We start from the raw sequence: 11,912 nt of genomic DNA on the forward strand, positions 1-11,912 counted from the left end.
TGAAAACCAAACGAATTACCTAAACCTCATACATTATGAAATAAGATTACGCTTCTTCAATCACATGGCTGATGATAACAAAGGGTATAAAATACTCTTTGATGATAACCTCAGCTAGACTTCACGGAGCAGCTATAGTTTAACAACATGCATCTCAATGAGCAACATCTTGAAATTTACAAAAAAACAAACAAATAGGTCTCACAGCAAATTTTAAAACCTAATTAAATGAAATAATATAGAAAGCAACTCTTTTACTACCATTTATTTACTGAACGAGCCAGTCGGCTTCTGACCTACTTTTGTTCGTATCGGCGGCGTACAAAGAGTCAAATGACTTTGTGTCTGGCAACCTTGGTGTCTGTGTCTACCAGGAGGAGCCTGGAATTGGGAACGTTTCTCACTGAATGTAGTAGAGGGTAAGCAGAGTTATTTCATAGGCAACTAGTAATGGGCGCCTCTATCAAACAATTTATTTCGTTCTTAACAAAGTATCAGCAGAAAGTAAGCAAAATGATTGTTTAATCGTGTTTTGAAATAATATAAAAATTGAATTGTATATAGATGAATATTTAAAGATTAAATTTTAAACGTGGAATTAATAAAGTGCAAAAATTGAATTAATTGGTTAAATAATCTATAAGATTTGTAACAACAAAACAACATCGAACTAACTGGTAGTAGGCCTTCCAACTATGAAACTATATTTCGCAGAGTAACATCCCAAACCACGTGTGCGCCCGACTACACAGGCTGGCAAGTAAAGGTATGTTGAGTCCATTGCAAGTTGTAAACCAATCAGAATGCTGGGATATTACATCATTCGGGGCAACTTGCAATGTTTGGGATGTTACTCTGCGAAAATGTGACGATGTTCTCTGACGATTAATACTGAAGTTTCGAAGTTGGAAGGCGTACCAGTTTTTTTTTTTTAAATAATTCTCAATAAAAACAACCATTGAACAAGAAAATGAAACTATAGATCGTTATATATGTACTGTAGGTATAAGATACTTTGCTGAAGTTGTACAGGCCCAGGCCTAATGTTCTAGGCTACATTATAACCTAAATAAGAAGTGTCGCCGGCCGACTGTGTGATGCCAATTTTTCGGGCTTAAAACGAAGCCTAAATGGCCTTTGACAAGTGGAGAGCTGGAATCTCAGTGCTCCCGAAATGTTGGTGAAAACTCTGTTTAGGTTGAAATTATTATGTGTAAATTGATTTAGAGTTATCTCATAAAGAAAAAATTCCATCCACACATATTAAAAATAAGTCTGCCAATTTCCGCGCAAATATTGCAGTAAAGTCGGCAGTGTTAATGCGATTCTGCGGACCTATTTTCTCGAAATTTCCTGCACAAATGAAGAAAGATACTGAAAAATTTAAAGAAAGTGTACAGAAAATATAATTAATGTTTCAGTAATAATAATTAATAATTTTATAATTAATATACCACTTAAGTAACTGCAGATTTTGGCCGTCCATTGACTAGACAGTTTAGCTAGCACATTATTACTGCTCATGTTTTTCTTTTTTATATTGTGTATATCTGTTAATAATTAACATAAATATGTAATTTTCTTAGAAATATTCCTAACAATTGAAACTTTCCATGAAATAATTTTCCTTTCCTTCCAGTTAGGTTGAATTTTTTACCATGCACCTTTTTTCTTTTCTATCCCTTTAATATCTATTTTTTTAAAATATTGTTTCATCCTTTTTCTTATTTCATTTTTGATACTTACCTTTCTTTTAGTTTTTTCGTTGTCATTTTCTTTCTACCATTTTACTTCTTTCTTTTTTTTTCTTTTCTTCCTTTTGTTATTTCTTATTTATTATTTTTCTTGTTTTTTTTTTCCAATTTTGAAAAATCTCTTCTCTTTTTCTTTCATGTCTTCTTTCTTGCATAATAATCCATGGGGACAGTGTAGGTGTGGGTGGGTGGGGGTTTGTTAGGAAATATAAAGAATAAAATATTGCGCAGCGGTTATTATCTTAGGGGATGTGAAAAGGATGGGGAAATATGTGCTACTAAAATAATTACTTGTGCTACCAAATTTTTTTGGGGGTGCCAGAAAATTTTGGCAGTGCTACCAAGAAAAAAAAGTTAATTTCAAGCCCTGACACTTAAAATACATTATTTGGTAGAATATACAGTAAGTAAATATTTTGCTGGTTCCTTGCCACTCTATAGTTCTCAACCAGTCACACCATAAATTATACTAAAATGTAAAAATATTACTGGTATACTGTATATGACTGATGTTTTTATTATACTGCTGTATTTTTAACATATTTGACAAGTAACACTAATTATACCATTTTGAATGTGTGTAATTCCAAGTAGATTTTAAAGTATTTGATGCAACATAATATAAAAAAAAATGAAAACAATACACCATTTTAACATAGGTAAAACTCTATGCACAGACAGTTAATTGCATGCACTGTTGTTACAGTCTATTTCGTGAATACTTACCTGGATAAAACCGACTAATTGCCATTGTTCCCAAACGGAACACCCCTACGAAATAAATGGAACAGTCAGACCCAGGGCGCAACAAACGAACCGTCATTCCCTTTTCGACCTTTGTTGGAAAGTGAACCTCCTTCAGAGTGCTCAATCATAGAATTGTTCCACGAGTTAGCGTGTTCGTGTTCGCTACTGCGATAAGGATTTTCAGTCTTGGAGCAGTGTTACAGATTATGCCAAAAGGGTAGAAAACATTTTTTGGGTACACGTTTCTTATAGCTGTTTCATCTTTGTTTTTAAATCTTTATGTAAAATTTCCAACAGATTGTAAAAATATTAAATTCTATTTTACAGAAATAAAAATCTTTGAAATTATATAAACTATCATTTCTGACATTAAAAGTGCCCTATTTATACCATCATGCAGTAGCCCAAGTATTCCTTGCCTTGCAATATATACCTCTATTTATTTGTATATTCAGTTGCTATTTTTACATTATTTGAAGTTATATAAATAATGCAAAATAGAAAAAGTCTCTATGCGCTGTACCAAGTGATTTTTCAGGATATGCAAATATTAGCCCATAATGTCTATCACAGCAAATATAATCTTGAATCTTGAAAACGGTTTAATTTCATGATGGTAGCGCATAGCAGTGAGAGAAACCGCTTCAATACATCTGCTATAATGAGTGTTAAACATATCTTATTGTATATTGTTGCATTTGATGATATTTATAGCCAACCAGCTTCAAAGAGGCAATTAATATTACAATAGTAATAAAATGCTTTTTTTTTTTATTTCCGTGACGAAGAAATTTTTGCTTGCACACTCGCAGTTCCTGACTATGTTAGACACAACTCCAATGTATTCGATGTTTGAAACAAGCAGAGCTGCGTGTGTGTACCATACATACATGATGGTTGTGGTAGATTCAGCCAGTCACAATGCACTAAACATCATTTCAATGACCCCCCCACCTCATCCCCCTCCCCCCCTGAATACAGTAGCTATGTTGAATCTCGAGCTTTGCAGTATAGCGTACTCAGTACTGTACTTTATTTTTAGAATCAGATATTCAACTGCCTGGCCTCTTTTTGGCTACGATAATTTAATAATTTTATTAATATTATTAATAATAATGATTAATGAAATAGTAGTCAGAGGGCTTTATGGTTATAATATGCATACTATAAGGTGGCACTTTGATGGTACACATACACAACTCTGCATTGCATTGTTGCTTTTAGCACCTCTAGGTGTTTGATAGCCCTATGGTTAGACATTGATTATCAGGAACTCCTGCAAATCGGGAGACCTGTTGTAGATATGTGCGCTACGGTATAACTTAATTTCAGAGCTCTACCATCAATTTTCATACTGTACTGTTTAGTCCAACAATTTATATTTATTTATTGTTTGAATACTATTGTACTACAGTACAACTACTGCAGTATACAATTTTTATGCAAAGCTGCTGATGAAATGTTCAACTATTCCAAATCTCCAACCATTTCATTCAAAATACACAGTGTCCTTGATATACTGTAAAATGTATTGATTGAATTACTGATAACTATAGCAATTCACCTTAATTGCCAAATATACAATGAGTCATTGAAGAATAATTTTCAAATCGATGAAGTTTTATATTGCTGCTACTGTAAACAATCATCACAATTTAACTGATTATTAAAATTACTTGTTCCAAATTCACGTACATTATTTTTGTCCTTCAGACAAGACTTTTTTTATACCTTGTTTCTTAAACTTTTTTTTTTAAATTGTCAGATGAGTTAAAATTATTTAGCAAATGGTTTTTGCCAAAAAAAAATCCAGATGGAGGGGAAAATAAAATAAAAATTTTATTGTTGAATGTAAACTATGTAGTAATGGGATGGTTTCATGCTTTAAATTTATATAATTAGGAAAATATATACATGTTTTAATTTTGGAGATTTCAAGGAAGCAGTGGGCATAATAAAAATAAAGAAAAATTTTTTTTCTGAAATTTTTATTTATTCGTGGCGGTAGTTGCGCTAATTGGCGAAAATAAAATTTTGTTTTTATTCAAAATCATTATTGGTGGGCAGCAGGCTTGCTAAACAAGGTACTGTATAAAAAAACTCGCCTCAAGAACAAACATGCATTTGATATTTTTACAATTCAAGTTCATATTCCATAAAGCCGTCCAGCCTAAAGTGATTTTAAACAAAAAATTAGTGATCGTTAAAGTATAATTACACTTAAGTTGGAATTTATAAGTGACAGTAATAACATATTCATTAACAAGACAACTGTTAAGTTACCATATATTAAAACAGACCACCCAGAAGCTTGTTTTATTAGATTTGAAATCAATACCCTTGTAACCTTCCGATATTCTCACATATATATATTCACAGCAACATGCACTGATTATATTTTTGTGTGTAAATTCATATCAGGATAGATTCTTAGTTTAGATATTAATTTCTCTTTCTATATACTTGTTTTTCAATTAAGCTTCAAGAACAAACATGGTTTTGTTTTCCATTTGGGACTTGCTATGCCAAAACCAGCATCACCAAAACAAAAAAGTTGGCTTTTTATTCACTTTTTTCTATAAAAGCTTTAAAATGCTAGGTTATTTCTGGAAATGACTTAATTTTGCCAAAGTTTAGCTGTATTACAGCTTCTCTGTACTAACAATATACTGACACATTGCCAATTACTCAGTTTAACTTGTTGTAGCAACAGTACACTGGTTTTCGGATGGCAAGCCTCATGCAGGGGCGGATCCAGTTTGGGGCACAGGAGCCACATGCCCCCCTTGTTTTGTTCATAAACTTTTAAATTTCAATGCATATCAATTTTATGTATTGAAATAATCGCTACGTACATGGAGAAGCGGTTGGTACGTCGGTAGTGGCTTAGACTCCTAACCTTAAGGTTAGGGGTTTAAAACTCTCACTGTGCCAGTTGCTTGAGCAAGGCACTTATCTATGTCTCTTTCTATCCCGGAGTATAAATGGGTACCTGGTAGGATGTAGCATAAACAAGTAACTAACTAACTACTAAATCCTTTCCGAGCCACTGGGACTCACAGGGTTGGAGCTTATCCCCAGTTTCTGTAGTGTGAAGCGGATGAGAGTTGTACTCCCCCTGGACGGGACACTAGTCCATCGCAGGTTAGTCCCCAGCAGATTGCTGGTACCCATTGATACAGCTGGGTGGACTGAAGCAATGTAGCTAAAGTGCCTTGCCCAAGGACACAAGCGAATCTGCACAGCAGAGACTCGAAACCCCGACCTTACGATTGGAAGTCCGAACTTAAACCGCTGCGCCAAACAGCCGCTAGCATGAACAAGTAGTGCATGACTATGTTTACCTTCCAGGGAGCAGAGAAGGTTGCACTTTGTGCTGCTTTGTCATAGTGTGCTATCCAGTAAAAATAGGGGAAATAATGCTCAGGAATTGGCACTATATAATATAAATATATTATATTTGGGTGTTCTTATCATTATTATTATTATTATTATTACTTATCTAAAAAAAATGTTGTGCTCCCTTCCCCCCCCCCACCTCCCCATTACATAAAATGTGGATCTGCCCCTGATATGTAAGTGCTACGTGCTGTAAAAAAATACATTCTTACTTTATAATTGACTGATATTATATCTTGTACTCAGATTCCAAAAAGGCAAAATATACACCTACATAGGAGAAGTGGTGGTGTCTGTGAACCCATACAGGAACGTGGATATGTATGGACAAGACACAGTCGATAATTACAAGGGAAGAGAAATTTATGAGCGACCACCCCATATATTTGCCATTGCTGATGCTGCTTATAAGACCATGCGAAGGAGAGCCCAAGACACCTGCATTGTCATATCAGGTAGGTCAAAAACTTTTACCAGTATTTAAATAAGAAGCTGTTTGGTCACATGATGTATTTCCATTTTGCAGTGTTATTATGCACTTGTCAATTGCAGTCCCAGCCACCCCGGACCCGGGCCTGGCGGGGACTTAGCCGGGAATGTAATTTTCAAAACTGTTACATGCATGTAAAAGTCCCGCCACCTCCCAGGAGTGCAGGCATCGTTTTAATGTATCCCCCTTCTAAGTCCCCGCCACTTACCGCCGTAGTCCAGGTAAAATGCCCCGCTAATAAATGATTGGATGATAAGACCTACTTGATGCAAGGCGGTATAAAAATCTAGTCTACGTCTAAGTCGGAGAAGCACGTGGGAGCTAGGCAGGAGCTAGGCCAAGTAGATGAGCTTGCTTGATGGAAGCACTACGCATGCGTATCACTATGCAGCATGGAAGTTTGGAAAAGTGCGAACAAAAAGGAGACAAATTGATCATAGAAAAAGAAAATGATTGATTGAATAATAACTGATTGATATAATTTAATTATTCAATATCAAAACAGAAATTAGGCCTAAATAAGAAAATGAATACGTACATTACAATAGTAGAAACAGGTTTCCTTGCCTTGGCTCACATACTGGCATATTTTTGGCGCAACACACTACTCACACGCGCCGCCACCTCGGTCCTCAGCGTTGTGAGGTTGGCGAGGTTCAATTTTTATTATGTAATTAATACCGTGATCTATAAAAAATGAAACCATGATGGTAGACCTAAGTACCGGTAGGCGATTTTTTTATTGTCAAAACAGACAGTGTTGACTGAATGCCATGACAGTGTAGGCTAGAAGGACCAGACCCGGTTTAAGAGCGCTAGGCTAGGCTAAACCTACACACCCGAAACCTCGGCTACTCTACGTGTAAAATTCCCGGCCCTTTCGAGGCCTGTTACATCTACGGGTAAATTTTAGGTACATCCCGGCACTACAGGGACACAACTATGTGTACATCCCCGGCTCTGTCCCGGCAAGTGCCCCGCTATGGCCCGGGTCCGGGGGGGGGGGAGGCCGGGATATAATTGACAAGTGCATTAAAGAATCAAATTATGCCTTTTTACAGTGTATGCAACTTTCCTTTTGGTTTAAAGCTTGTGCCAATTCTCTATACAAAGTAGGTCTATAGTGATTGGTTCCCAGAAAAGCTCAAGGATATCAGTATCCTGAAAAAATATACAGACAACAAAATGCATATCAGTAAACCAAGGTAGTATAAAAGTACAGTAGAGCAGTTTAAGTGACGTAACAAAGATTTTTACGAGCACCTACTACCCTGGAGGTGGAGGCCCTGCTCGCTTCAGCGTATTTGAAGTTTTAAGAATGTATTTTAATGTTTTTTTCATGTTAGTGCTACTGTAGGCCGATGTTAGAGGGAAAAAATGCTGATAAATACTATATCCCAGGGCACTGTATAAGGGCTGAGGCCTCTTGCTAGTGGGATATCATAGCTCTGGGGGCTCACTTGCATACCAAACATGGTGGTGCTACAGCTTCTTCAAGTCATGAGATGCATGCGCTACCTATTTTACTGAAAATTCTTATGCACTTTGCTCTAAAGACGACAGGAAAAGGCCAACTCAATAGTCACACCTAATGCACATTATAGGTACAGATAATATTTGTTGGTTTTTCTTTTCTTTTTTAAATAAAAATATCATTTGACAATTACCTCAGCCTCAATTTGTTCTTATTTTTTAGATTGATTTCAGCCTCATGTGTTCTTATTTAAAAAAAAAGTGTATGTGCCACATACTGCCAATAGATAGAGAGCTTGGGACATTTTTAGTAGTCATGCAAGGATGAATATTATAGCTTACATTAAGTTAATGACTTTAATAATAATAACAAGAGAGTCGAGCTGTAGCATAAGTGCTATGAACATTGTGTGTGATCTCTATGGTGTGATATTGTCTGTGACAAGCAATAAGAGTGCTGTGTGCAGACATCAGCAGTAATTGGATCGTTTGTGAAAGGTGTTGTAAAGTTGGTGATTTGAGCTTGCACCATGCAGCGAGCATTCTATTTTTTAGTTGAATAGATTCAGGCACCCTGCTGACTACAACCTGCCGAACCTGATTCCTAAATATCACTTCCCATACACATATTCATAATAATTGATAGTGAGAATAAAAACAGATTAAAATAGAATTTAAAGGATGTTCAATCTTTCATTATTATCCAGTGAATACTCATGGTCAGATCATGGAATTTATTAATAGGTACATGGTGAGATAGTCTAACATCACACAGATGTTTCAAAAGTACTAGTTTTACCAAAATAACTGATTAAAATACAGTACTGTACATTCTAATGTAAATGAAACACAGTTGTACATAAACTCTGGAAGGTCAAGTTGGCTTTAAAACATCTGAATTTCAATTATTTAAATGCATTTTTGTCTGGCCTCCAATTCTAAATTAGGTTTGTAGAAATCCTTGATAAATTATGAATGTTTGTTGTATAAAATTAAGTGGTTTTACACCGGTACAGTGTTAATTAATTCAAGAAACATTCATTTTGTACTTGGCAAGATGCTTGTTAATACTCCAGTCTAATTTATCAAATTCCTATTCTCCTTGACCTAAACCAATAATTATAAACTTTTATGTGTTCATTTTAAAAGCATTTCTACAGCTACAGTCGCCCTTAACTTTCAAAGCTGTTAATGCTTGTTTCTCATTGGATGTTCCAGGACTTAAGTAGGCAGTGTTCCCAACTGATATTCGTGGAATGTTTCCTGTTTCTCTTTAAAATTTGTTTAGATTTCAGGACTTCAATTGTTATTTGCCTAATCTAGGTTTTTCAAGCAAAGGGGATGACATTATGTTGTTTTATTTTGTCTGGGGGGGGGGGTGGGGGGGGGGCATAGACACTGTGTTATCGTCTAGCAGTTAACCTTGAAGAACAATAAATCCAGTATGGAGGAATGATGGGATGGGTCATGAGATAAATATAAAAAAGGAATGTAGGTAAGAATTGCCCGGAAAAAATGGCCCTGGAAAAAAATGGCCCTGGAAAAAATGGCCCTGGAAAAAATGGCTCCGGTAAAAATGGCCTCATATGACAGGTAGATAAAAATGGCCCCAATGAAAAATTTGGTAATAGAAATGATATATTTTTTTTTAATCTTCAAATATTTAAATACTGTATAAGCAAGAATTGAATCAAGAAATAAAAAATGGCCCTCAATTATAAAATTCAAGAAAAAAAATTAATAATAAATAAATAAATAAATGCTGTAAAATACCCTGTAGCAAAAATGTAATTAATAAATCAACATAAAAACCTACACTTAACAAACAAACTGATTCAGTCAAAGCCAAACTGTTTATCTAGTTAATCTGCTAAGAAGGGCTAATTATTGCTTAGCTCTACTGTGGCTCCACACAGTAGACCCTATTGATATGTAAATTAATTACTTACTTCCTGTCTCTACTTGGTATTTTTGTTTTTAGTTTTTTCAATTTACTTGATCTTGAGAGTGGTTCCATGATGGACCCGAAACGTTGATCTTTCTTGTCATTAAATTTTGTTTTGAGATTATGTTCTTAATTGATTTAATAAATAAAAGCCACAAATAATAATTTGATTTACTAAATTTCATTATGTAAAAATAGTTATGCTTTAACATAGATTAAAAATATGTTACGCCTTATACTTATTTTTAATCTATGGTCTTTTTAATTTATTTTCTATTTTTTATTGGAAATTCCGTAGTGCAGAATAAATTTATCAAAACCCATTAGGTTTACAGTAATATGAAAAAAAAAAAATAGTTTATACAGAAATAGTATCTAAAATGATCTTAGTTTCCAAAGTTAAATACATTCATAACTATTTTTTGGTTTTTTGGTAGATTTTTTATGAAAAAATACTTGCAAATACACCACAAAGCTCTAAACACACTGCAAACTCCATCTAAACCATATAATTATGATTGTAGAACTCTCTTTTTCTTAAAAAAAAAAAAATAATAATAATTTGATGTTCATACTAACCCACTGTTTGTGGGGTTTACCAATACACAAATTGAATTTCTGGAAAATTATGATTCCGCTTTCGTGAAATCGGCCACAAGTAAATTATTTTAGTATTAATAAATGCATGATTTATGTTGATTTATTGATTATGTTGTTGCTATTTTTTAACATTTAAATGGAAAAAAAATAAAAAGTGTAAGACATGGCTTTTTATTTATCTTTGAATATTTTATCATTGAATATTAATTCTTGCAAAAAGTAAAATGTAAATGGCAATTTGTTTGATGTTAGATTCTGAAAACTAAATTATTTAAGATAAAAAATAAATATATTGACTCAAGAAAATCAGTTTTAATACAGAATTTGATTATTGGGGAGATTCCTTTTAAAAACTAAATTAAAAGATAAAGAAATGCATATAATGACTCAAGAAAATCAGTTTTAATTCAGAATTTGATTATTGGGGCCATTTTTACCTACCTGTCATATGGGGCCATTTTTACCGGGGCCATTTTTTCCAGGGCTATTTTTTCCGGGCCATTCTTACTGTACACACAGGAGAAGCAATTCTAGGAAGCTGGATAAGACCTCCTAGAAAGTTTACCAAAAAGTTACTACAGAACAACACCACACATTTTCTAATAACCAAATACCCATGTAGATACTTTATTTAAACATAATACCTGTAACAGTAAAACATAGGTCATGACACACGATCCCACTGGGAGCCTATGTTTACTAATTTGAGGAAAGTCAAAAGCCTAAACAAGCGGGGAGAATGAGGTGATAGAGAGGGGATCCAGGGTCTATCCCAAAAAAATTGTTACTTTACTGCATATGCTGTCCTTGCATTTTGGCAAAAATTGGGGTTTTGGATTTCTGAGGAAGCAATTTGACATATGCTTAAACTGGGTTTTGACAATGTGAAGTCGGCATTCTGGCATTGTGTTACTGTTGTGGAAGGATTAGGAGAAATAACGAGTAAACCCTATTTATAATACATGTGCATAGGTTGAAAACATGGGTTTTCAATTAAGAAAGTAATATTAATCTAACCTTAAAGACATACTAATCCTACTCTGAAAGAGCATGTAATGCTCAGGCATGACTTCTGAAAAGCTCATCCACCCTTGGATACTGTATATTGCATAAAGTAGAACCCCTCCTTCGGGACACCGCTATGCAGGGGACACTTAACCTGTCTCTTATACACATCTAGATGTGTATAAGAGACAGTAATAAGGTCCTATATAATTAAAACAATTGTGGAATAGAATCAAAATAAATAGCAGAAATATAAGGTATATGCATGAGTTAAAATAATATAACGTATGATATCATGATGACAAATAAAATACAGTTTAGAAATCAATGAATATAAACAAAATGTACATAAGTAAAAATAATATATAGCATATATAGTTAGATTCTGTATTCATAGAAAAATATTGCGTATGAAGGCATAATCACATGTAGAGCCTAAGTCCTTATTTAGACCCTTAATGTGAGTTTTTAACCGGATTATCCATTTCATTTCTGCGTT

At 34.3% G+C, this 11,912-nt stretch overlaps 1 protein-coding gene across 3 annotated transcripts in view; it reads left to right on the top strand.

Moving 5' to 3' along the window:
* Positions 1–11,912, top strand: part of LOC117101430 (unconventional myosin-Id-like) — a 59,428-nt gene that overhangs the window by 9,084 nt on the left and 38,432 nt on the right. For all 3 annotated transcript variants that reach the window (XM_033241404.1, XM_033241403.1, XM_033241405.1), the window contains exon 2: positions 6,147–6,355. In XM_033241404.1, the coding sequence (XP_033097295.1) occupies positions 6,147–6,355 (209 nt within the window). The remainder of the gene's footprint in view (positions 1–6,146; positions 6,356–11,912) is intronic.

This window comes from Anneissia japonica, unplaced genomic scaffold (assembly GCF_011630105.1).
Source record: "Anneissia japonica isolate Jap-2015-1 unplaced genomic scaffold, ASM1163010v1 scaffold287782_len627234_cov183, whole genome shotgun sequence".
NCBI lineage: Eukaryota > Metazoa > Echinodermata > Crinoidea > Comatulida > Comatulidae > Anneissia > Anneissia japonica.